The sequence below is a fragment of the Thunnus maccoyii genome, chromosome 7, assembly GCF_910596095.1.
Source record: "Thunnus maccoyii chromosome 7, fThuMac1.1, whole genome shotgun sequence".
Lineage (NCBI taxonomy): Eukaryota > Metazoa > Chordata > Actinopteri > Scombriformes > Scombridae > Thunnus > Thunnus maccoyii.
In genome coordinates this window covers 23,899,503-23,927,079 of record NC_056539.1, presented here as the reverse complement: position 1 = coordinate 23,927,079, position 27,577 = coordinate 23,899,503, and the positions used below count along the sequence as shown (strand labels likewise).

The following is a 27,577-nucleotide window of genomic DNA, read 5'->3' as shown; positions in this document are numbered from 1 at the left end:
TCAAACAGGACATGAGACTTTATCTGAGTAACAGCATGAGGTCACAGAATCTGAAGTCGGGGGGAACGTGTGCCGGCTCAGATGCCAACAAGATCCTCTCTTTTTGTGTGTGTGTGTGTGTGTGTGTGTGTGTGTAAAGGTTTTGGTTTTACAGGTCCAAAGCTCTAACATGTATTAATTGATCTCACTTAGAAACGTACAACCACTTTGATCAGGAAATGAGGCTCAAAGAGGAGACGGACCAGATTCCAGTTTAGGTTAAAGGGCTTCAACATCACATCTCCGTTAGGATGGATGATTTGTTCCCAACTCTGCGGCGGCTGAGTAAACTGCCACAGAAGGACTCGTTGAATGCGTCTTTATATCACATGGAGGAGCTATTACAAGATTGAAACCATTTGGAGGAACGTGGGGAACTATTTACATAAACCGCATCAGTGGCTACATTTTTTTTTTTTATTATTTTAATACTTGCCTCATGTCATCTGAGCCGAACGGAGCACAGCATAGAAAATCTGTTGAGGTAAACAAACCAACGTCTTACACAGCCAAGGTAACAGACTGAGTTCCCTGCCTTCCTGACTACTGAGGCCCTACTGCCTGACAGACAGAGCCACGGCTATGGCTAAGCTGGTGGGAACGACTGAGGGAAAGGTCCTTTGGGTCAGTAGGTTGCATGTTCATTGTTGTTTTTTACTTTTTTTTTGTTTGTTTTTTTTGTGCTGCGAGCTGCAGCAGAGGCAACAAGGAGTACACACCTACACCTAATCAATGTTAAAGGTGCTTTGAATGTCTGAGGTTTGGAGACGATACATTCATACTGCGGTAGAGGCACAGCTGAGGGACAGATAGACATCTGTAGTGGTGGTTTCAAAGTTAGCGATCTAAGGCACTCAAATGACACTATGGCACAGCTAGTTAAAGATTGTTTTTGTTGTTGTTGTTTTTTTGTTTTTTTTTTAAAGACCCACGTTAACGTCACACACCACCACTCAAGAGTTACACATCCGATAAAAAGGTACTGCACAAAGTCATTCACAGTTGCAACAAAAACAAAGAAAATCAGACCTGTGTTACACCCCTGTGAGTAAAAAAAAAAAAAAAAAAAAAAAAAAAAAAAAGACAGACGTGAGCTTGCTCCTCGGGTCAGATTGCTGCTTCCTGGGAGAAAGATTACCGTCTTTACGAACGCTAGTGAGGGGAGGACTGACATTGCTACTCTCTTGTCTATATACATTGCACACGCTGACTGCAGACGGACGCAGTGTGCTCGGCCCAAAAGCCACACGAGGGTCATCTTTTCAACGGAGAGAGAGATGCTGGTTGATGTGGCTTTCAGTCCGGCCCCCGTCTGGACTGGACTCACATCTCCTGCAGAGGGTGGCTCATTTCGATCCTCTCTCTCTTAACGGCTGGTTCAGTAGGACCTCTGGACGCGTCGGCATCACTGCCCAAGTCGCTCATCTCATCAGAGAAGGAGGCGTCTGGTGGCACAGGGAGGGAGGGAGGGATCGTTAAAGTCGAGAAAGTTTAGTTTCATGTCATTTGTGACCCTAAAACCAGTCAAGGGGGATGCTGAGGATGTGTGACGAGAGCAAAAAGACAAATACAGCAACAATACAAAGTTTTTCCCTCAACATAAACATGGATTTTTCATAAAGCATCGCCATATCTAGCATAAGAAAGATGGTTTAAAGGATAAGTTTGACAGTATTTAAGGTTTTTCTTCTCGAATGAGACATGAAAAGACCACTAAAATGTGTTAAGTCTCACAATAATTTCTAATTTCTAATTAAGTGATTCTTTAAAAACACATCAGACATTTATAGTTTTATTGTTAAAAAGTGTAAAACTGCTTGACACATTTGGTCAAACAAGAGTATTTAGTGCGTTTGTGGATTAATTATTGCTCAATACTAGGACATTGTATGTTGGACTGAATTAATTACAGTGTTCATCGTTAGAGCTACAACTAACGATTATTTTCATATTTTTGATTAGTTGTTTGGTCTCTAAAATGTCAGCAAAATGGTGAAAAATCTCATTGTTTCTAGAAACCTAAGCTGCAACCAGAGATGTTTAGCATTTTAGCAATTACAAAACAATTAATCAATTATCAAAATAGTTGGCAATTAATTTTCTGTTGATTGATTAATCAACTAATCATTGCTACTCTGTTCATTCTAATAAAGATATACTGTATGTCATCCAGCAACAATGAGATTGTTTCTGGACAACAATAAAGGTCTATAGCAAAGAGGAATAAGATACATCAGACTTTAGTTACACTGACGATATGTTGTAAGATTCATAAAGAACGAATGAGCTTGAGCACCACAGACAGTGTAGGGAAAATGTAAAGAATTGAAACAGACTAACAAATTGTTGGTTTTGGTCTTTTCATGGGATTTTCTGACAATTAAAAAAGTGTAGAATTTCACTAGACTTATTCTTCAACATCTGCTTGGAAACTTCGGAGCCAGTTAGCTGTGATGTTACTAATATCAAAACTAGCACTGAGAGATAATAAAGGATTACCTTTTTCCATTAGTGATGGCATCATAGAGCTCAGGTCACTGAACTGTAATTCAAAAGATGAGAGAACATTAGTGCTGGGCCGGCTCGACAAAACAACTATTTTCAATCAGTACATGTTTACATCGATGTCATTAAAGTGTTTTGAGCGATGACACTTCTTCCCCCTCATCAAATATCTTTTTCTTACCTCTCCCATGACAGCAATAGGAGTTTCTCCAGTGGCCTGAGCCACACGGTGTTCCACCAGGTAAAACATGTATTCATCATACAGCAGGCGGATCAAGTGGAAAGAGCCAAAACTAGCTGCACTACGCAGAGTCAGGTCTCTAATCACCATGGAGCTACAGGACGGAGAGAGAAAACACAAAGTATAAAATGCTGTTTGGTGCGTTTCACATAGTTGCTGTGTCACCGTTGTACAGATCAGTTCCTTAAAATTGAGTATAAAAACTAGACTAACGCAGTGATTTTAAGGAAAGTGTAAACAGTCCCTTTGGTGGCACCCGTACCTGTAGAAAGACCATTTGAGCAGGAACTGGCGTGCAGCCTTGGGGAAGCTGGGGCTGCCCTGGTGGGGCTTCAGGACCTGAGAGACCACGTTGTCCAGCCAGGTCGCCCACTGATCCAGGGAGCTCTGCTGCTGCAGGGTGACTTTAAAGTCCTGCTCCAGACGCTGAACCACACTCTCGTCACACTGACACACCCACGACGCCTGCTCCTGTTAGACACAACAAACACACCCGACTAGTCAGCAACAGACCACAACACACAGAGTCAACAGTCTGCAACAAACATTAACATTTGTCATCTTCACATCAAAGTTTAGAATATAATCTCAGAGAGGAGCACCTGAACGTTAGCAAAGTCGACCCGGTTGAGGTCAGAGAGCATCTGGTTTATCTGGGAGGTGTTCTGGAGGACGGCGCGGGCTGCCTGGGCCAGATGGTTCAGACTGGTGTAACGTCTCAGAGTCTGTGCAAACGCACTGACCACCGCCACCTACGCAACACACACAACCACACGATCCAAAACAAATGTTACGACAGACACAATGATTTCATGTTTCTTGATATTACCCAATATTTTTAGAGAACACATTTCTGTGAGCAAACTCTAATCATGTTTTATCTTCAGATGTTGATTATGAAAATTATGAATCATATACACGTAATCTAGAAATGACGTACATGTTAACGCAAAAAGAGATGAGAGTTTTTTCCTGTTACCTTGGTGCGGATGATTTCTTGAGGAAAGTTGGTCATGGCGTTAGTCAGCCATCCCTCCAGACTCTTGGCAAAGTTACGTATGGCCTGAGTAAGAGTGCCTGAAGGAACAAAACAGCCTAAATTAAAAACTGACTTTACTTATTTCCACTGTACATAAAGCATCACAAGCAGATGTGTATAAAGGCAGCAAAATGCACAATTCAAGAAGGTCTGTAATAAAAATAAACATCAAAATCTCTCTGAATTTAATGCTGAGGTGTGTCGATGTATTACTGGGGTTCATATGAAGGAAAACCGGACCTTTACAAATAGATTTTGCTCTTATTAATGTTTGTTCACTAATGTATTATTAAAGTGAAGTGATTCAGGGTGTTGGCACCACTGACAACATGTACAAAGGGTCACGGATTTTCCACTGTTTGCATAGTAGTTCATAGAGCTTATAGTTGTATGCAAAAGTTTGGGCACTCCTTGACAAATAACACATTTTGGTGATTTTTTAGCCTCTCTAGGGTAAAGAACATAAAACACAATATTTTCAGCAAACATTAATGTATAGTTAATAGTTTAATATGTTATAGTTTGGTGCCCAAACTTTTGCATACAACTGTAAATCCCTTAAAAAGTAACAGTGGTACTGACTGGGAACAGGACGCAGCACATCAGGGATGAGGATCTCCACCAAAGCCTGGTAAAGGATGTGGTCACAGCTCCTCATCCATAGTCTGATTGGTTCATATTTACACAGAGCTACCAGCTTCTCTCTGGGGATCACACTTTCCAGGTCATCATCACTACACATAGATGAGAAAGAAGAAAAACAGACTGTGAATGCTGCCATTCTGCAAATAATACTCTATTCTGAACTCAGCAGACATTCAGGTAAAAAGCAAAACATTTAGATGAAAAACTGTTTAAATACAAAATGTGATTTAGCCCAGACGTGACACTAAAAGGTGTGTGTAGTCTGTGTGGTCTGACCTGTTAGGGATGGTGGTGCTTCCGTCACTAGATGGCGGTGTTGAATACCAAAAGGTCTGCCAGAGTTTCTCAATGTAGTGGAACTGGAGGTTCATCACCACATCCAAAGTCGCCTGCAGGAGAGCAGCGAGGGAGGAAGGGAGGGAGAGAAAAAGCGGGGAGGGAGGGAGGGAAGAGAGGAGGGAAAAGAGGGAGGACGGGGGACAAAACATACAGAGCTGAACCATGGCAACCAGACACACACCAAGTTTCTACAGGCGGGCAGGCAGCCTCTCGCTCACTCTGGGCCCTCCTGGTTAGACAATGAGCCAGCTTAAACACAGCTCCCTGCACATTAATCATCAGGAGGATCCTAAAGGCCACGTTTAGTCTTTATCTGGAGTTTTATTTGAAGTTGATTCCACTCTACACTTTGCATCCTGTTTGCCTTTAGAAAGCAGATTAGTCTCATAGATTTAAGCGTGCATTCGCCTCCTTTTAACAATCAGTGGCAAGGCGCTGACCTGAACTAACCCATGTGACTTCCTCTTTCCTGTTCATATGTATGAGGCTCTTAGAAAGCTTGTTATGTTGCACACAACTGAATGCAAAAGGAAGCAGAAGCAAGCTAATGATTGTAAATGATAGTTTTAGGTTTGTGGTTTATGGTTTTAGGTTTGTGGTTGAAGCAAAAGCCAAAACCTGGTTCTAAATATTAACAGAGAAACCTCCTGCTGAGGGTGAATATAAACACTTAGAGCTGTAGAAGTTGTTGAGGCCGTTCATCACACCAGAAGAAGAGTCAACGTGACTCCACGCGTCAAACTTCTTTGTTTCTGGCTTGAAACAGAACCGTATATCTCTACGTCGAGAGTCTGTCGAGTATGCGACTATGATTCACACCATGCCCAGAGATACTCCTCTTTCACTATCTGGCAGGACATGCACTTGCCGCTGGATCTTGTTACACAGCAGTGTAGGCTTCAATCACATGATATGTTTTTGCTTCCTCTCCAGCCGTCGCCATGGTAACCTTGTTTACGGTTGCCCCCAGCAACAGGTCAAACACAGAACTCCAAAACAAAAAGGAGAATTCCCCATCCCCTCTGAACAAGAAGCGTTTTGCCTCCGCAGTTTTTTCGTCGCACAGGAAAAACAGCATGCCTTAAAAAAAAAAAAAAAAAAAAGAAAGAAAGAAAGAAAAAAATATGTGTGGAGGAGAAATAACACGTGTTCACATGCATGGTCAGAGAAAGAGCGGTCTGCGTCAGACACTCGCAAATCTTAACCCCTCACTTCGTGTTTTATTAACCATCTATTTATCTGTACTTAAAACATTCATTTAGTGGTTGATGCCTGAATGTTTGTCTGTTACCATGACAGTGATAAATACATGCCCGACAAATCTGTTTACAGCCCTGCTCAAAAAAAAAAACAACCCCAGACTCTTTTAACTGCATGAAAGTAAAGTAAGAAATAAAGTATCGTTTCAGCCAACTTGTTTGTGCTGTAACTTTAATAAAAGCCTTGACTAATGTGTTAACAGGTCGCTGTTGGCTCGCAAATAAGGGAGGAAAAAGTGAAATGCATAAACATTAGAACACGTTGAGGCAATGAGAGCTGAGAGAGTGACAGAAATGCGCTGGCAGACAAAGACAGAAGCCCATGTGCCTGTCCGCAGACAAGGCAACACAAAGGCCCAAGGGGAGGCCACCACAAAGACACCGAGATGTCCACCCAGCGCGCTGAAAGGTTAATTGGCATGTCTTGAAAGCTGCACAGAGATGAAAAGACGGCTGGAACAAAGGGAGCGTGGTGAGGCTGGACAAGGGGAGGGCAGGGATAATATGATAAAGCCAGAGCTTCGCTGCTTTAATCACAGCCTACCTCCTGCCTGTAAAGCCCCCAAATTTTAACGTTTACTATTATTTTTCCTCTTCTCGTTGCCTGTGTGTCTCAACCTGTGGTGACGAGTTATTCTTATGCCTTATCGAATTCAATGTCTCTGAATTATGCTGTGAAATACCTATGAAATACAGTATCAGTATCATAAATTCCTGATTTACTGAATTTTTATTTTAAGTCTGACAAAGTTGTGCTCGACTAACAGACCTGTTGACACATATATATAGATATATATATCTCAATATGTGATAATTAAATCTTTAACTATTAGCAGAATACATGTAAGTACAAATACAATTTACAGTGCCATGAATTGCATCATGAAGTTCTGCTGTTTGTGTCCTTCTTTCCACTTTGTTTAGGATTAATCATGATCCACAGAGAGTTGTAGAAAGCTGTTCCAGTCATTAATCATATGTCAGTGTAGTCTCATTCCCTCTAAGGATATAGGCTGTCGTATGCTGTAGAGATTGTAAAGCCCTTTGAGGCAAATGTGTGATTTTCAGTGATATAAATAATAATTTCATTCTCTCAAACTATAACGGTGAGAGGTTTGCGAAAGACGACCCGCAGCCAGGAAGCAGACAGTAATGTGTGTGTGTGTGGTGTAACCAGGGACGAGCTGTGCTGCACGTCTGAATGTGACCAAACTGAGGAGCAACCCACAGGTCAAAATGTAAATATTTGTTCAAAAGTTTCTAAGGTGGTGGAAGATGTAATAAAAATGAGTCCCGCTACGATGTGACCTACCTCACAGTGGTCTCTGTAGAGCGTCTGCAGCTTCTTGATGTCGTTCATGTTGATGCGCTCGGGCAGAGGCTGGGTGCCCAAGTCAGGAGTGGGAAACGGAGGTAAGGTGTGGGATGTATCTGCATGAAGAAAAAAGGTAGACAGGTGTCATTTGTTTCACACACACAGTATCATGGAGTATGGAGACAGAAAACATATAAAAACTGTACGGGTAGACGTATAGAATATTATAATTTAAGTTTACAGTATGTCAACATTGAATCACATATCCTATTTATAGCCCCTTTCACACATGCACTGCAACCCTGAAGTTATCTGGACATTACCCAGAGGAGCTGTATGTTAGAACGCAAATGTCCAAATCATTCAGACCGGACATTAAACGGACTTTACCCTGCCAGCTCCCTAGTCCAAAGTCCGTGTAATGTCCAATTGAGCCCATGTGTGAATACATCAGGTAATTTTCCAGAGAATTCACAGTGAACAAGTGGGGTGTTGATGACGTTTCTATCATGCGGCTGGTGCTGGATAAACGCAGCAGGCCAGCTAAGCTGGGCCTGAACGCTCTGCTGTGAAGCTAGCGCTAATGGGAGAGACGACTTCCTGCAATTTCTCATAAAGTAAACTGCGTTTTATTTCTGGTGAAAAGCTTAGAAACACCAAAGTACAACTACAGCATACTTTATTGCGTCATGTCCTGCCTCCCACACACTCTACCCAGGCGTCATCTCTTGCCTATCTGAGTATTTCCTGGAGGTGAGAACGTGCCTGATGCAGACAATCTCAAGTTTTGTGCAATATGTGTGAAAGGGCAACAAGAGTTTGCATGAGAAAACAGCTATTGTCTCAACAATCAAGATGCCTGCCAGTAAATTTCATGAAGTCTGACATCTACCGCCAACATGTGCCTCATGTGATCTCACTAAGTAATTATGTTGGGGAAAAAATGCTCCATTATGTAAAAAACTAATCCTCAGGATCACAACATCTGTAGATACACATCATGGTGGCAGCCAACCAGCTCCTGTCTTTACCTATGTACTGCTGGTGGTGTTGGCTCTGAGCAGCCACCGACTGCTCTGGAGTGTTGTTACAGTGCTGAGAGCTCCCACACAGGCTGTCGGACATACCGTCCACCTTCTGTAGAGGTTTGAACCTACACAGACAGGAGAGGAGAGAACAGGACATCTGTGTTAGCAATGTTTGGCTACAGTCAAGAAAAAAAGAATGAGTGTGCCACAGAAGGCTGGGAGTATGCAAGTTTTAATGCCAATGAAAATCCACACAAGATAACTCCTGGGTAAGCGCACCTTCAACCAGAGGGAGGACTAGTTAGTAAAATCACCATGGGTGTGTTTAAAAGGAAAACATTCCCAACAGTTTGCAACATTTTTCTGGTTTACTGATATGTTATTTCCCATTTGTGAAAAATGTTTTGCCTTCATTTCAGTCTGGTGGAGCATAATAGAGAAAACTCAACGGAGCAGTGACTTACATACATTCATACACCCTAAAAACTATCTGTGGGGTGAACTTTACACAATTAAACAAACACACAAGCCTTTGCTTTTAATGTTTTATGAGAATTAATCAAAAAAGGACATACAGAATTGTCCCGACACATTGCAACAGGACATTAAATGCACCACCGCTTCCATAAAAAAAAACAAAAAAAAAAACTGTGAGCACATTGTGGCAGCACTGAACGTAGCCCTGCTGCAGTATTTGATTTAATGTCTTGAGTAAGAAGAGCAACCATAAAAGAAAATGAAAAGGGCAAGAGCTTCAAGAAGAAAATGGGAAGGACAAAGATGAGGAGAAAACACAGCAAGCAGCAGAGAGATGGTGATGACAGTAAGGCAGCTGTTACAGCATAAATGTTATCAATATTAAAATGAGATTTATGCACAATCCTGACAATGAACGGAGCATTTCAGAAAGTTGTGACAAATGTGGCAGAGAGTAAGAGAAGTGGACAGGGAAAGGTTAAAGTATCAGATCTTAGGGAGAGTGCTGACCTCTGTTTCTGATGGACAGGCTGCTGCCTCATGGCCATGTACTGGGTGTCTTCCTGCAGCCGGTTAAGCGGAGAGTCTGGCTTCACCCGGATGCCATAGTAATGATACTTAGAGTTGCCTCTGGTGGATTCAGTGAGAGAAAAGCCAGAAACCAGTGAGGAGGAGAAGACTTGCCATCAATGTAATCACTATCATTATCCTCTTCCATCAGCAAGTCTCCAATGCCTATAAGCATCATCATATTCGTCACATCTCTAATGGTTACATGATTACTGTTATCAGCATCTTCAGCATCGCAACACTGCCTTCCTGTTTGTACCTGGTACCGAGGCGGCGGGTCCTGAGGCCCATGAAAACTGAGCGGATGAGCTTGCCGAAGGAGGCTGCGTTGACCGGATCCAGTTTCTGTTCCTGACAGTGCCGCAAGTAATGGTTATACAGGGAGCACCGGGGCAGGCTCACTCCCTCCGCAGTCTCGTAGTTGTCCAGCAGCCACTGCAGCTAAAAAACACACAGAAGAAGACACAGTCTCACAATCAGTGAGCCCAAATGTCGGCTCTGTGATATTCACCGGGCCAGCAATACAGAGGAGCAGTGGATCTTATTATCACATCAAAAGAGAGATAAGACACACACCACACACACTCCTACCTACACACACACACACATCACATCACATCACCACCTATTTTATGAGGTTTAACACCACAGAGGCCATTGCACTCTCATTGTGGCTTTTGCCAACACATTTATATTCTTGAGTGAAGCGGTAAGTGACTACAGCAGAAGGAATGGCTGATTGAGTGAACACTCAAACATCTGAAGAGCTATTTATCCAATCGGAAAAATCTTCAAGACGAGTCAATATTAAGGAGGACACAGTCATCATGACCTTGTCTGTTACCGGTGCTGTTATAAAGAATTTATATGAAAAATACAATAACCAATTAACTAATCAGATTTAAAGCAAATACTTCAAACGCTATTCATACAAATGATGTGGAGATTGTTTGGTGACAGCTGAGGTAAAGAGCTGGAATATAGTGAAAACATCTAAACCAAACATTTCCCCATTTGAGTAAAAATTTGAGTAGAAATACAAAGTTGTACTAAATGAATGTGTCATAAATATCTTTTAAATGTCATTATAACTCAGCATCCCAACAAGAGAATATTACAGTAATACTGCAATAAAAGTGCATGTCTTGATGTATTTACGAGTGAAAATAACAGAAATCTTGTATCAATCAGCTCAAAATCCATGCAGAGTATTAAGACACGCATACAAGATACATCATTAAGCAAAAAGTGACAGCAAATGCAAGTTCAGATCGAGGATGAAAACTAATTGAGACAATTATGCGTGTCAGTGGGACAGTGCAGAGTAAGTAAAGCTAGCAGTAGGTGGTGTGTTCAACTTAGCACAACACGAGTAGAAACACACTGCCAACAGGTTCAGCCACAGCTTTCTTTCTTTTTTTTTTTTTTTTTTCCATTTTCTCTCTCATGTCCTTTTCAAAGAAAGTTCCTGATGGACTTACATGGCTGTTGAGCAGGCTGCTTTTGTGACTTGCAATTCCTTCAGACTTTTGGAGGTTTTCAATCGCCATTTCAAGCTAAAGAAAGAAGGAAGCATGCAAAAAAAAAAAGAAAAAAAAAAGAGTGGACACAGAAGGGGGAGGAGGCAAGAGAGTGAGAGAGATAAAAAATGAGACAGAAATAAGCAGACGTATATAAAAAATAAAAAAAAATTTAAAAAAACACACAAAACAGATAAAGGAAATAAGACTGTTAGCGAGCAGCCAGATCTCTGCATTTCCATTAAAATCAGTCAGTGTTGCAGCCAAATCCATTATTGGCTAACAAAAGCATGCAAATCAAGGGACTCATAGGGTTAAGCTGCTCAGTGAAGACTTGCGGTCAGACACTCTAATGTATGCAAATAGGAACCACAAACAGGGGCACAGGTCACGTCAAGCTCAGAGACAATAGGTCAACAATGCCTACCCCCCCCCAACAATTTATCAAACAATATAACTTAGAAAGAATATTCTAAAAAACTAAAAATCAGATAGAGTAAGTTGTAACTACGACACAAGCAAGAGTGTCATGGTATAAAACACACTGACATATAATTCTTTCTTTTGGACAACAAAAAGTGTCGGAGTCCAACTGGCTGGTAAAGTGAATGACAAAACCAGGGACGTTCTGTTGAGCTGTGGAAGAAAATCAAGTCAAAAAAGAAAAGATGTGTGGTATTGCAGCCAAACTGGAGACACAGAAGAAAAGGAAAAAGAAAGAGGCAGCGTTCCAAGCCTTAAGAAGACTCCCGAGGGCTCTTGGCCAAATGGTAATGAGCCCCAAGGGTTGCTTTGTTTCGCAGGGCGCTCAAGTGCCTGTGAAAACCTCTGAAACAAGGCAGCGCTGAATTATTTAAGCCAGTGTCCCGATTCTACAGGCTCTCTGCCCTGCTCCACTCTGCTCTCTGTGTGTTGCTGCAGAGCCAGGAGGCCCCAACTCAGGTTGCTGTGAACCCTGTGTGTCTGTTACTGCCTGTCAGGCTTGTCCTGGGAGGCTGAGTAGTCAGGACACAAGCTCACGTAGCAGTGATGACAGTTAGCACTTGTGTGCATCACACAACCCCATATGGAAGTGGGGATGTTTGCTGGGTACATTATGTTGTAAAATCCTCTTATTTATGTACTTTAGAGAACAAAAACTACAATTTGGACTTAGAGGAGTTGAGAAACAATCTTCCAAGTATATTCTGTACTGTTCAATGACTTACTTGCACAGTCATTCAGTCTTTGGAGGGTGTAAACCTCTGATTTACAACCTTTTTTTGCTTGCTCATCAATCTTTCTATAATGCAAACCATGCTGCAGAATGCCACAAGGACACTGGGGTGAGTATTGCTCACCATGGCTGAGGAGGAGCGAGAGGAGTGTGATATGTGGTTGCGGCTTCCCTCCATGCTTCCTCCATGGATTAGGTAGGTGCTGCCGCTGGAGATGATGTGGCTGCTGCCCACGTCCATGGCGATGCCCACCATGCCATGAGGGGGCACCCCGCCACTGGCAGAGGAGACCACTGTGGTGACATGAGCTCCACCAGCCTGTGAGTCAAAGTAAGCTCCGCCACTGCTCTGCCCATACAACTGAGCCTCAGGGTTGTAGGAGTAGGCCGCTCGGCTGTGGAGAGATCATTGTAATTAGTATGCAGTGATGTCATTCAATGAAAATAAATTTCAAGATCACTGATTAATTTTAGGATGTCCTATGCAGTAGAGCAATGTAGAACTATGCTCTGTTTAAGAGGTTTTCATAGATAACAAAATAATTGATGTCATTGAAATATTTGGTTATGCTGGAATCATATCAGACATCAAACTGTGGGAAAAAACTCACTTTGGCTTCATTTAATTTTAATGACGTTTTGATTCGAGCCACTTTAAAAGCAGTTGGATGTGCCACAGTTAAAATGATGAGGAAAGCAGTCTGGAAAGTCTTATTTGTCATTACACCCCTTATCCAGCACTTATTCATGCATAATTCAAGATGACTCCGAAAATGGAGTGGAGTCAAATATTATTCACAGTGTTGTGTCTCCGCAATTTCAAAAGCTAAAGCCTTTTTTATTAAACTTAGGTATCTTACATTAACAAAATGGCAACTTTTGAGTAATTCTTTCGAATAAAAATGAACTCCTATACATTAGGGCAATATTAAAACTTATGTATGCACACAAAACCACATAAACATTAAAAATAACTTTCTTGTAGATATTTATTACTATTTTTTTCTTAACAAAACACAACTATTAAAGATTCCCTGCAGACACATTTTAAGTCATTTCAAAACACTGCTTGGAATAATCATTTGTTGTGCATACTGGACCATTATTGGCTTCATATCTAGATGTGATGTCATAAAAGCTTGCTCTTATGTCCACGTGTTAAACTGAGATTCAAGGTGAGAACAGAGAAACTTCTCCACTTGAAAACAGTCTTCTAGTGTCAGTTGCTGCACATACGTCATTCTGCACAGTGAAGCTCAAACATCCGAGTGAAATAACAACAAGCACAACACATTTTTGAGTGGAGTGTTATGCTTTTACATTTTATTTCATGGTCTAGTTGAACTACACTATAAAAACACCATACCATTTTGCTATAAATGTGGAATGACATAACATTTCTTACATAGTTCCATTGGTGTAAACAGCCTCCCCACTTTCTCCTACATATTGGACCTGTGATGGATAGACGTGCTGCACCTGTTGCACCTACAGAGAAACAACAGTAGAATTAAAGCTTTATACCTTCCTTACTTGAGATTTAATCACAGGCTGTCACTGAGATTGTAATTTAACCTTTTTTTTAAAATTTGGCAACAGATTGATATAACTGCATGTGTGTATAGGCATGTGCACACCCATATGTGTGCATTTATACAGTGCAGTGAAAAAGTCTGTCCACCCCTTTTTGTTTTTGCACAATTATTTGTCAGCAGCAGAAGCCCCAACAATATAATTTGATATTTAAATGCCTATTGTAATTGGCCCTTCACAGGTTTTTGTGTGTATGTTCTGTATATTCAAAGTGGCAAATAAGTACAATAAGTACACATCAGTAACTCTGAAAAGGAAGTAGGAGTAAAAGTGATTTGGTTACATGGAAATCACAAAAATTAAATCATAAAAAAATTAGAGTTTATTAAAATTTAAATTAAATTATAACTTTACCATGTAATACAATAACAATGTTGGTGAAATCATAATGGAACTTATTTGAACTTGTATTGATAAAGACATACTTGATTTGATAAACATCACAACTGATGATGAATAACATACTGAAAAATAAACATGATGAAAAACAGGTAGTTAACTGTCCATCCGCTGCTGGTCGGTCTTGTGGCTGATGATATCATCTGACACCAAAGACCAGCTAATAGCAGACAGTCAGGTCTGTCCCTGCTATTCAACATTAGACGTTAAGACATCACACAGATTTGGTGTTGGGATTTGGTTCAAGCCCCCAGGAACATTACTGGGCTGTGCAGCAATTTTTGGTGGTGTAGTGGCCAAACTGCATCAAACTGCATGTCACATTATACCCTGGAAACTAGAGAAGACCTTTACACATCATCACAGAAAAAGAAGCAGCGGTAAAGCTAAGAAAACAAGAGTCCAAAGCCATGCTAGCAGCTCAGTGTGGCTGTACGTAGGCACAGCGGTGCTTTGAACTAAATGCTAAGGTTGATGACAATGCTAACATGCTGATGCTAAGCAGATATAATGTTTACTATGGTCACCGTGTTAATTCAGCTTGCTAACATTTGCTAATTAGCACTAAACACAATGTACAGCTAAGGCTGATGGGTTTTGTCTCGCATCCTCTGGGGACCATGAATGTCTGTACAAAATTTCATGGCAATCCATCCAATAGTTGTTGAAATATTTAAGTCAGGACCAACTGAATGAGAGACATTACCATCCCTAAAGCAGAGCCGCTAGCAAGGCCAAAAGCTCCTCATCATCACACACATTTAAAAATAACTTTTTTGATTACCAACCATTAGTGCCAAAATTTAATTAAAAGCCGCTAAGAGTTGTATAAAGATATTATTTTCATGTCATTCATGTATGCAGGCAGTGGGCCAGGCTCAGCCAGAGAAAGACACTTAGGCGCACCCATGATGGGCACAGGAAGGAAGCAGGAGAAACATTTCAGCTCTGCATGAGCAGCTTTCAGTGGAATGAATGGGCTGCAATGTTTGGGATCCTCACCCAGTGGTGTGGTTACTGTTTAACTTGTTTATTATCTAAACAATCTACTATCTAACTCCCCCAGTTTGACTGTTATTGTTTAACCTGAATGTAAATTCTGACCCCAGTGAGACATGAAAAGTTAATCAAATATTTGTCAGTGACACAAATAAGCCTTATGAAGCAGACTATATACTTATCTTGCTCATCCTGGACTCCATTTATTTGAATTGATATAAATAATATAGTTTTCTTATCTTACTTTACTGTAAAAGAAAACAAAGTGTGGGTCTCAGGCTCAGTCACAAGTTAAGATAATTTAATTTTTTTAAAAAACTGAACAAAAAGAGTCAAGGGGTGTACAAATATTTTCACAGCACTGTATATGTATGTACAGTACTGTGTACCTGCTGAGGGACCTGTTGAACCCTGGGTACTGAAAGCTGCTGTACTTGTCCTCCCTTCTGAGCTGAGCCTGTGGCTTGAACCAGCACCCTCTGTGTAGATACAAGACATAACTCAATTACATAGGTATGCACGCACAATCACACACACATACGCACAAACACACATCATTGTTAGCATATGACTGCCAACAAATGCCTTTCTTAAGCCCTCTTTAAGCAACGCCTAATAGATTTATGCTCTTTACGTGAAAAAATGAGTAAAAGAAAAAAGAATAAAAAATAATTGAAAGCCTACACTTCTCTGTAAAAGTCTGACAAACTGAATGTCTGATTTGTAAAGCGAGGCACTGTTAATTTCTCAATGTCGTTAACTGATTACAGGCAATGGACAACAGAAATTCTGGTTATTCTATAGGTCTGTATTTTTCCTATAGCCTAAAATGGCTAAATAGATGAAATGGTTGAGTAATGCAAGGAGAAGTAACTGCAAAAGCTAGCATGGTAAATGAATACAAGAGGCATCTGTTGGCAGAGTGGAGGGGTGGCAGTTGTGGTTGCTGACAAGTTACAAATTGGAAACACTACAAAAAGTGTTTTTATTTATTGCAGGTGCTGCAAGGAGGAGAGATTCCTTGTCAAGATACTGTAAGGTTTTCTTTACAGACACCATGCACAAGCACTCATGTAGCAAGTAGTTGGTTTGGTTTCCAAAACAACTTTTCTTTTATACAGAACAGTTACTGCAAATACTCGTGACAGACTTTCCCCATTTGTCCTGTCATTACAGTAGCAGTTAGCGAGGCGGAGGTGGCACCCTACCTGCTGGGAGGCTGGGACAGGCTGTACCACAGGCGCCTGGGCTGATGATGACGTCCGCAGTGTTGCCACGCTGGTCGTGGTGTCTGACCCTCCCTCGGAGCTCTGCATGCTGGGTTGCACGGGGAGAGATGAAGAAAGAGAAGGAAGAAAAGACGTGAGATGGGGGGAATCTCATACCAGATTGAAGAAATACTTTTACAGGTAATACTGAAGCCTGAAAGAAAAGGATAAGAGCTTTTCAAGTCTATACATATGGACAGCCATACTAAATAAATGCTTTTCCACCCCACCCCCTTCTTTCATGGAGCCACCGGGGCATTCATTGTCCCCCAGGGGGTTTCTGGCTTTGCCAAGTCAAGCTGAGCCAGTGAAGCTTTCAGAGCCCCAGAGGCAGCCCACCTTTGGCCTTAATCAATGGCAAAATACGCAGCCCAACAGTATTACACAGACACTTCTTGTCCTGCTGACAGGACAGACCCAGGTGGGAAAGTTACAGTACAGGAGTTCAAGTTACCAAAAGGACTGAACTGCTTCCTGAGGACCAAACCCATTGCTGCCACTCGGCTTTCCACTGGGTGACAATGTGCGCAGCATAGCAAAGGGGAGCTAAAAATGGAGTGACACAAAGGCTCTCTTTTCAAAAAAAGGACAGAGAGGGAAAGAGCGGGAGCAAGGGAGGGATAAGAGAAGAATGGAGCTGCAAGGGGGAGTAAGCAGATAAAAAACAACTTCCCCACTCTCTCCAAAAAAGAAAAAAACGAAGGGGGGAAAAAGATGAAAATGGCAGTGGGGCTCCAGCCCCTGCCAGGGTCCTGATGATATCCAGCGTTTGTTTCGAACGAGAGCCGTTCTCTGAGGGCTCCAATAATCCAGCTGATATGAGGAAATTCCTCAATGCTTTGTAAACGTTTGTCGGTTGCTATGGTGAGGATTCCATGACGACCACCCCCAACTCAACCCCCCTCCTCCCCTCCCCGTTCACTCCTCTATTTTTCCCCCCCTTTATAAAGCTCTTGCACAGGAACTTTCGAGTGCGACCGCAAAGAGACGAGGGGGAGAAGGATTAGAATAAGGGAGAGGGAGATACAGCACTCTTAGGGGTGGGTTGAATTGATGAGCAGTCTGTGGTTAAAGGCAGGAGCAGCAGGAGAAGTCTGTAGGTAGACAGGAGAACAGTGTAAACCAGGAGCGTTACAGCTCAGATCCACAAGACGCAACCTGCTCAAGACACCCTGTGATTACTCATAACACAGGACATGCTATACAATGTTATTTTAATTTGCGGAGAGAGACCTTACTCAATAATCTGAAGGCTGAGCTGTTAGATACACGCAACAGGTGCAGCAAGGCTTGTCTCTTGGCTTTCTCAAGACTAAACAAAAACTTTCTGAGTGACGAGGCTTCATGATTCAAGCTATTAAACGATTTTAAGCCTCTTTCTCATCTCCCTGCATCCAATCTCCCTGCATCCATTGCATCGAACCATCAATAAATGACACGACCGTGACAAATTGAACTCAGACAGAGAGAGCAGAAACAAAAACAGATCTAATGTGAGACCTACTGAACAGCAACAGTGAAAAAAAAAAAAAAAAAAGCTTTGGAGGGACAACAAAAACAAGGGCAAAATGAGTCAGAATCAAGGAAACCCCAATGGTGATATAGAGGAAGAGGAAATAAATTTGACCAAACCAAACTCCCAACAAAAATGCTGTGCTAATACCAAAATAGGAGTCACATCCTTTTTTGTGGAACGTTTTCATAGTTTGAGACCATGATGATACAGGGTAACACCACTAATTTCACCAACCACCTGAAACCCCGCCGCTAAGTACAACATAATGAAGCCATCATGGAAACTACCACAAAAAACCCCACCACACGATCAGTGTATTTCTACAACCAAAACATTCTTGCAGGCAGAAAGGAGATTACAAGGGTAAATGTTTCATGAACACATGGTTTTCTTGCAGATCTTGACACCAAACTGTAATCTCAACTCGACTAGACTGGACTAGAAAAATTGGGATTCTCATTTTATCCAGTATCCAGCTGCATTAAAACCACATGTTGACTCACATGGAGGAGAGAGTTTGTCACTTTCACATTTTATTTGTGTAGCTGATGTTAATTATGGCATCAGTCCTCCAATCACAGCTCTCTATGGTAGTTGATAAGTAATCTGACACATAAATCATCTGCACAAACCGAGGTAATTGAGCAACCAACTGTGTTGAGTTTCAAACCATCAACAGTGAGTTGAGGGGAAATTTGATGGTGCGGGGGTGCCATAGCAAAATCAGAGAGTGTACCTTTAAGATAGAAAAACAACTGATTTGGGCGTGCCACCACTGACATTTTCCATGTGTGGAGCTTTTGCCACAGGCAAGGACCTACTGCTCTGCTTAAATGACTAATACACTGAGTGGAGGAGGCCTGTGTTGAAATCCCTGATACTGTATGTGTCAATCTTCAATCACACAAATGGACCCAAAAACCATACTGAGTGTACCCTGAGCAGACCTCTTCAATGTGTTTGTTAGCAAGGCACAATTAGCACTTGTATGTAAAGACTCTCATATTCTATTACCATTTTTCTTCACACCTCTTTACTGTATGTCATGAAAATACCAAAAGACTATTATCAGAATGATGCTAACAAGGAGCGAACATTTTAAAAGCCACTCCAATACTCAGGCATGTTTCTAAAGAAAAGAATTTGTCTATGGAGTGTCAGCTGAGTTATAAATACACTTGTAACAATCCCATTATTTATCTTTAGACTTAGATTAGTCATTTTCACCAAAGGAAGTGAAAGAAGCTTGAGGTCTTCTTTATGCCATTAAGGAGAGGGCGGCACGGAAAGATGGTGGGGGATCAGGAAACAGACCACTGACCTGCACGTTTTCATTCATTAAAGCTCAATTAAAGCGCTGGCTTTAATAGGTATGATGAAGTGTGTCAAATCACTGGGTTTGAGGGGAGATGGCTTAGTGTTCAGGGAAGGTTAAAAGCCACACAAATTCCCCACCAGCAAGCTCTGAAATGCACAAAAGTAGCACACAGCAGGGGATATAGCACACTGCTGTAAAACGCTACTCTGGATGGACCGAACCTTTCTGCTTCCAACTCAGAGACAACTTCACACACACGAGTCCGTTTTCATGTCAAGTCTGCGAGCCTGGTTTCATTCAGGCAAATCCCAGATGAGCACTTAACATTACAACAACAGCCCCCCCCCAGCCCAACTCCCTCCTTTAAAGATTTACCTGAGTTTTAAAAGATATACGGCAACAAGAAAAGAATATTTAAGGCTTTACAAACTGTCACTAACTCTATAGTCTATAATGTTAACAGCACAGACAAGATTTAAACATATGTCACTGACAGATCTAACTTAAACAGGGCTCAATCAGAGAAAAACACATACAGATGTTCAATTAAAAGCAGGAGCCCACAGTCTTGGCTCATGTTTGCACTGGCCCACATTGTTTGCAGAGCAACAACGGTTGCTAGTGGCAACACTGTCCACTCCCGTTTCCAGGAGCCTGTTGCTATGCAACCAACAGAATACTTCCCAAACCAAACAATGCCATCCCCCCACCTGATCCCTCTATCTCACGCTAAGTAGAAACTTACAACAATAAATACTATGTAAGCTATTAATTTCAGACACCGGGGGACATAGAAGCAGAGTTATTCCTGTGTTGCAGTTATATAAAAATGTACAGAGTTTATACTGGTTTAGACTTGATTGAGGAAGACAGGATGACTTGATTGAGGAGGACAGGATGAAGTGCTCTGTTTTTGTAACTACTCGGTGATCAAAAAAAAAGGAGGAATGTTTAAGTCATCAGGGGCACAACAGTCTATTCTTCGAGGTTGCTTTACACTCATGCCACCCAAAAACAACACTCTCAAAACCAAGTCAAGTCTGTCCAAAGTTCCTTTAGAGGAGCAGATAGTAAAACAGTTTGAGCAGAGTGATACTTTTTTCCAACTCAGGAGAAGATAAAACAACATGAAACAGAGGCAGACACTTGTTGCTTTTGAAGGGACGTCTATTGGGGACATTTGTTTAGCACTTGACAGATGCATCGCTCTGCCACACCTTTAATACATGTACCACAGAGAAGCAACAGGCTTCTGAAGTGGCTTCAACATGTGTTCCTTTATTTAAGAATTCATGTAGTCGATATTATTTCCATTAGAAAACAAATTGCATGGTCATTTTGGGATTTGAAAAACTCCCACTTAGACTTGCTTTTCTTTGATTTCATTAAAAGACCCTATAAGATCACTCAGGCACACGCGCTCACACAAAGAGCGAATTAAGATATGATAGAGATTTCCACAACAGAGGCTGTTCTTCAAGCCTGTCTCATTAATTCATGGCTAATCCAATCAAAGCGGCTCTTGGGGTCTGCTGATGGCAGAGTTTGAGGGGGAGCGAGGGAGAGAGAAAGAGAGAGAGAGAGCAGAAATAGGAGGCAACCGACCACGGTGTCTGATCTAAGCATCCCCCCCCCCCCCCCCCCCCCCAGCTCACCTCCCCACCTCTGGTCATCAGCACAACCTGTCCACTCTGTCACCATGTGTGCTGCAGGCCTGACAGCCATAGAGAGAAAGATCAAACCGTTGCCATGGAGATTGTGTGTTCGCCCATGCTCTACACTAGCGACTTCCTCCCCCAACACCCTACCTCTTCTAACCCTTTCCAGATTTCCACAGCCCCCCCCCCAGCCCCCTCCACTTCCACCCACCTTCATCACTCATCCTCAACATCTCAAGATGAAGAATGAGGATTTGAAACTGCACATTTTGACAAGTTAAACTGGAAAACACAACAAAGACAGGCGGCGAGGGAGGGGGGGAGGTCACAAATGGAAAGGTAATCAGACTATACTCATATGAGCGGGCGTCTCTGTCTTTGACGAGTATTTATTTATCTAATGTATTTCGAGGCTGCCGCACCAATGACACAAAGGAAGGAACTTCACCCAAGTCACCTAGGCTGCTTGAGAAGATGTTGGAGACTAAAGAGCAAACTAAAAATATAGAAATGTTAACAGTCACATTGCATAATATCTGTTTTATTCCTTTGTCACACCTGCCAAGGCTGCACAATCCTCTAAATGTGTTATTTTAATAACAGAAAATATTCAGAAAAAGCAGCAGAAAATAGAAAAATGTTTGAAAATGCCCTTGAGCTTGTTAAAATTAAATATATTTTTTAAATTCTTGATCCACAGTGATTCCTGATCTGGATCTAAAACAAAAATGAATTATGTGTTCCTTGGGCCGCAGCCTTCATGTCTTTCCACCTAATTTCATTGAAATCTCTTAACAAGTTAATGAGATATCCTGCTAATTATCAGACAAACATTAAGAACTGAAAACACAACCTCCGGCGAGGAGGCTATGTTGCTGTCTCTTCTCAAAGTGACAACATTAAATCAAAACTAATCATCGAGACTGACAACTTGAAGTGATTAAGTATCCTAACACTTTAGCCTAGCCCAGACTTGTAATCCTCCTCTGCGGAAGTACAACACACCAGACCAAAGGTGCTCATTGCTCTCATAAAACAGGTGTGTATCCAACCTGTGAGACTTGGGAGTTTTATTTCCTAGGGATCCACATTCTGCAGAGATAACCTCAGATACTGGCAGCGTGCTGTGTCTATCTTGACCGATGAATCTCAGATAGGCGTTATGTTGCACTGGAGGAGTTTTCATTCTTGGCAAGCATTCATCCCACACGGATATGATACTGGGAATCATTTTACTGTATGTACAGTATGGTTTTACAAGCACTACTCGACACTAACAGTGAGTCACCAGTTAATGCTTTAAATCTGAGATGGATCCAAGTGTCTGTTGTTCATGCAGTAAATACTGTGCCACGCTGAATACTACCCTTCAACCTCAGAATTAAGTATTTAATACCTTTTTCCACACACAAACCCCGGTGCAAGACACTTGATATCAAACACATGTACATTTGACAGTTTATACCTGAATAGTGCACACAGGTAAATATTGGATTGATGCCATTTGCACAAGACTCAAGTGTGTAACTGTGGGGTTTTTTTTTTCCAGTGTCTTTTAATATGTTTACCGCAATGTGGTTTTAACAAATTACGTGCAAGCAAATTAAGCATAATTTGAGTCATACTAGCATGTTCCAAAAATCCCTTAAATTCAACCTTTCATATTGAAACTTAACAGTGTCAGTTGCAGCCAAACTCCATCTTAGCAGCTGTTACAGCTGGCCGCAAATGGAGTGGACTTAATTGGTGTGAGAGTCCACATAATGCTACTGAACTAATGATTTCTGCACAAAACATTGCTGAGATGATGTCCGGGTTTTAAATCATCATCTCTGCTGTCAGCAGTCAAGATTCAGTACAAGATAAGCTTCTAAAATTAAAAATGATGTATTGCATAATCTCAGCAGTATTCATACACTAATTTACTAATGATCCTTCAGTGTCATTTGCAGAACATTTAACATCAAATTACTTAGGGATCTAACAAGTGTTTCTGCGTGGCAGTTTGCATTCAGACGGCATTTACATTACAGTATTTAAACCCTATTTAGTTGTCATTTCTCTCTTTGCCTTCCATTTTGTTTGACTGACTGAAACTTTTTAAAATATTTTAAACTTCAAACTTTTTTTCCATTTTGCTACCGGACAGATTTTGCTACCCTACAAAGTAAGTAATTAACAATTTCCAACACTCTTGCAGCAGGCGACACAAATGCTGTCCATTCTTAAATGAAAATAATTAGCATACATTGCTGCTTTTATATATGTACCCCCCCATATTGAACATTGCAACATTAACATTTACTCTCTTCTGAAGCTAATGAGTGGGAGGAATGGGATCTAAGGGTTGCACTGTTAAAGGATATCCACCTTCTAGTTGTTTCCATCTGTGACAATGGTGTCTTCTCCTATTGTTCCCCACCAGAGCTCCTCATTAAAGAGCTTCTGAGGAGCCATTCTGGAGATCCAACAAATTCAGCAACCTAAAACTACTGAGTGCGTCTACTCCTTGCCAAATGTGTCCAAATCTCACTCCACTGATTGCCTAATCTGGGTTCTGGTAGTTACTTTGTAGCTGCTTTACACTGACTTAAGTTCTTCTTCTTCTTTTTTTTTTTAATAAACATCTCTTAACAAACTAGTCTAAAACTCTACAAAAGAAAAGGAAAAGTGAGAAGAGGATGGGGGCGGCTACTATCAGTGCCTGAAAGAGAGGGAAGGGGGGCAGTCATTGTAATGCAAATGTCACTGCCTTGTCTGCTGTTTGTGGCAGGAAATTTAATTAGCAGTTGTGTAGCTACGATACAAACAGGTGGAATGTTAAGAATGCTCCTGATGACACACACACACAGACAGAAGAGACAGACTGAAAAACATTTCATTTCGCAACGAGTTTCAACTTGTTGCCACCGCACAAGGGCCAATCAGCTGCAGCATTTTTTTTTTTTTTTTTTTGGTATTTGACGAGATTTATTTCTTTGTATCCTAGCAGCGCAAGCCAACAATGATTTCCAAAAATCTTTGTAGCTGGAAGACTCGATGTGACAGACACGAGGACACTTAAACTATTTTTCTTTCAACAGATTCTTATAAAACGGTAACAAGCTCTTAACAAATAAATGAATTATGAAACTGAAACATTCATGTGTACAAATGGTACTATTAATTTCCACTTAACAAGCCCCACAAGGCATTCTCCTCTCAGTTCTTCTGCTTTGCTCTGTGATTTCCTGACATGCTTTTGACTGGAGTTATGGGATAAGCCATTAAAACAATGTTAATATCAGACAACGAAATGTGCAAAAAGCCTAAGCAGTTCAGTTAGCACAGCAGGATGTAAATGCAACTCTATACATGAATATGATCAACTGTAAACAGCAGCAGTGAAAGTGATGGCAGTGACTCGGTCCGTGTCTATATCTGTAGCTGGCTATTGGATTGAGAACTTCTCCCTGGGGCGGCAGTGGGCCTCATCAAGATAAGCTAAATACAGCATGAGCAAACACACACACAAGCACATCCACACAGTACACTCATGTATGCACACACACACACTGCATATACACACACACACACACACACACATACACACACAGAACATGTGACCAAAAGCTGTGTCAGGTCACCCGCTGCCCAAGAGACCACTGCAGCTGTCCTATTGATAGCTAAACTGTACTACACACACGGGTCCATTAAACACTCAAAATGGCACAAGGTAATGGTGAACACTGCTACATACAATCATACCAGCAACACCAGGGATGGTTGAAAAGAAAAGCTAGAGAATAGGGGAATTATTAAGCCTAAAGAAGGTGCATAATTTTCTGTAAATCACAGGCCACGGTGGCATTCATCCCTGAAATGGACCAAAGCATGACCACAATCAGAGAGTGCAGGCTATGCCAATAAAAGCAAGCTCTGTCACTGCACATTAGAATACATTAATTTAGTGTTACTGTGCTATGGTGTGGCCAGTTTGCAATTTCAGACAGACAGACAAATGATATATAACCTACAACAGAGCTGCCCAAAATAAAAAAATTATTTTCCTCCCATTTTATATGAACATCCTTATCAATCCCTTTTTCTACTCTGCAAGCCGGCGTAAGAGATTTCTGCATAAAAGTGCAATGAAATATGTTAACCTCAACTACCGCCAGCTGCATTCCACTTTGTTTAATTCTCCTTTCTAAGCACCTTTTCTCTCTGGCCTGCCTCTGCAAGCCAGAACTATGCACTTTTACCACAAAGAGGGAGATGAAAATAACCTGATTAAAAACACTGACTTTTAAAAGAATAACATTTCGCCCCCCTGGCCCAATCCATCCCCTTTTCTTTCCATGACTTGGGTGTATTTGTGTATCAAGTTGCCATGTAAACATAACATTGTCACGCTCAAATTGGGGGGGTGGGGTTGGTGGGGGTTACACAGAGTTTCAGCGCAGTCATTTCTTTATTTTTCTTTGTAGCTGAAGAGGGCTGTCTGACCAATCAAAGTTACGTTTCCCTCTCTGACACTTACTTCAAAACAAGCTGAGTCTTCTGCTAATGTGCATTCAATTCATCGTCCACATACTCCGGCCAAAAGTACGGAAGTAACATCAGTGGGAGAGGGAAGTTTCATGAACTTCACATTTGAATATATTACACAGACTAGTTAATAATTATGATTAATATAAGCATGCTCAGACCTGCTTTGCGATAGCTTTTCATCTAAAAGGAAACACATATTGGACTGCATCGATAATATATCTACTTAAATGAATCATTCAGCCTTCTTCCTTTAGAAAATGAATACTTAATGGAAACACACATTTGAAAGGTTAAACTGGATTCATTAATAGCATGCAGAGAGGGCATTAATTAGACAAATTTTCATGCTGCAAAGATTCTTCCTGATGCTTCAATAGCAAACATCATCACAAATGACCGAGCACCTGACAGCTGTCTCTGAAAAGATAGTTCATTAGAATAGCTCTATCTCAAGAGACAAAACAAAATCCCAAAAGGAGATTAAAAGGTATGTAAAAGGGCTGGAAAGCAGCCACAAAGCCACACTGTAAAAACTAATGAAAGGGAGAATTTAAACTCATGGGGAGGGGGGGGGGATACTTTCCCTTGATTTCTCATTATTGCTACAGCCCAGATTGATATGAGCCTTCAACTCTGCAGAGAGGTCAACAGCAACCCAAATGAGACCTGCCATTTGAACAATGAAGCAATACCACTATGATCAACACGGCTATTAGAAAACAAATTACTAATGGGTCTGTTCAAAGGGTACAGCATCAGTAAAAATTAGACAGGTTTGTACAAAAATTAAACTCCCTGGGATGAAATTAGTTACAGAATAGGCTCAGTGGTTTACAAGTGTATCTTAATTACTGCATAATTCATAAAGCACATAGACTCTTTAACTTTAAACACTGAACCTCTTTTCCAGGACTGTAAAAACAAGACCGAGTAATATGAAGAACCATCATGGCACCACCTAGCTGTAACATTTCCAGCCATTCAAGCCATTTATAAAATATGAGAAACTTTGTAACTTTGGAAAGTACCGACTTTGTTCCGTTTAGATCATGGCAAATACAATATAGTCGAGGATTAACAGAGACTTGTTTATCATGACAGTCCACTATGCTCCTGAAATAAAGATCACGGGAGGCACCAGGTTTGGTAACGTGAAAAACCGTGAGGGTCGTGTCGTCGCCGGTAGAAGTTCATCTATATTCGTGCTCGATTCTGTCTGTTTAAGTTCATTTTTTACGGCTCAATTTGTGAAGTTGAAAAATCGCCACAGAGAAGCTGACGAGCAGCTTTCCTGAAAAGAAAGTTATCCTCCTGTTGAGTTCTGGCTTACTCGTAAGAGGACGTCAGTTTCAGTCTGAGCCTCCAGCACTAATAACGCTGCTAACGCTAGCTTGCTATAGTTAACGCTGCCACCTGCTTGAAAATACGGCTCTGATAAAAGATACTCCAAAGCTGAAAAGTTAGTCCGTGGTGCGACGAACAAGACCGAGCTGCCGTTAACAACGTGACAAACGTTTGAACTCACAACTGAACTTGCACTCATCGCTGCTGGCTGTCTAAATTAGCATTAGCCGGAGCTTGACCGGTGACGCTAGCCTAACCAGCCATCCATCCTGCTGGGATCGAGCTGAAAAGCGCGTTCACATCTCCACAGAGCATAGCAACAAGTGTAAAGTGATGTTGAATACGTTTTTGAGTTGGATTAACATTGACGCTGTGAGTAGCGTTCACGTTTAAGTGTAGCAAAACAAGTAGTAGACGTGAAGTAGATGTTTTTCCAAGCTTGACAGCGGGTGTAAAAAAGCTATTGCCGGCGATAGGGGGGAACGTCAGTTAAGATGAAGAGTGGAAAGCCGTTCTCTCAACTTGGGGCGGATGCCACAAAAGAAGGGAAAGTTATGTTGTGGAAAATAACCAACACTGCTAGCAACGATCTCAGAGTACTCCTCTCCACAGTGAGATTAATTCATGTTAAATTCTATAAGGATATAGTCACCTTTGCCTTGAGAAAAGTTCTGCCCTGGCTCTGCTCTCTTTCCTCACTCTCCCACGGTGACCTCCAGATGCTGCTGCTGCTGTTGCTGAGTGTTGCGCCCGTTG

At 41.4% G+C, this 27,577-nt stretch overlaps 2 protein-coding genes across 5 annotated transcripts in view; one reads left to right on the top strand and one right to left on the bottom strand.

Moving 5' to 3' along the window:
• Positions 1-112: 112 nt before the first annotated feature.
• Positions 113-27,555, bottom strand: rfx2 (regulatory factor X, 2 (influences HLA class II expression)). 4 transcript variants are annotated; one of them, XM_042417635.1, is made up of 18 exons: positions 27,474-27,555; positions 16,393-16,501; positions 15,574-15,663; positions 13,599-13,681; positions 12,318-12,588; positions 10,939-11,013; positions 9,717-9,898; positions 9,398-9,517; positions 8,414-8,535; positions 7,380-7,498; positions 4,746-4,858; positions 4,407-4,558; positions 3,765-3,862; positions 3,388-3,537; positions 3,048-3,256; positions 2,726-2,879; positions 2,539-2,581; positions 113-1,484 (listed from the first exon to the last, which is right to left on the bottom strand). In XM_042417635.1, exons 2-18 carry the CDS (start codon positions 16,498-16,500, stop codon positions 1,363-1,365), a joined length of 2,211 nt encoding a protein of 736 aa, XP_042273569.1. In that variant the 5' UTR covers position 16,501; positions 27,474-27,555; the 3' UTR covers positions 113-1,362. The 4 variants fall into 4 exon arrangements, with proteins under 4 accessions (XP_042273569.1, XP_042273570.1, XP_042273571.1 ...); XM_042417636.1 differs by lacking the exon at positions 27,474-27,555 and adding an exon at positions 27,003-27,459; XM_042417637.1 differs by lacking the exon at positions 10,939-11,013.
• The window catches only part of acsbg2 (acyl-CoA synthetase bubblegum family member 2), a 28,400-nt gene continuing 28,318 nt past the window's right edge, over positions 27,496-27,577 (top strand). Inside the window, exon 1 of the mRNA XM_042417631.1 lies at positions 27,496-27,577. Coding sequence (XP_042273565.1) covers positions 27,541-27,577 — 37 coding nt within the window. The 5' untranslated portion in view covers positions 27,496-27,540.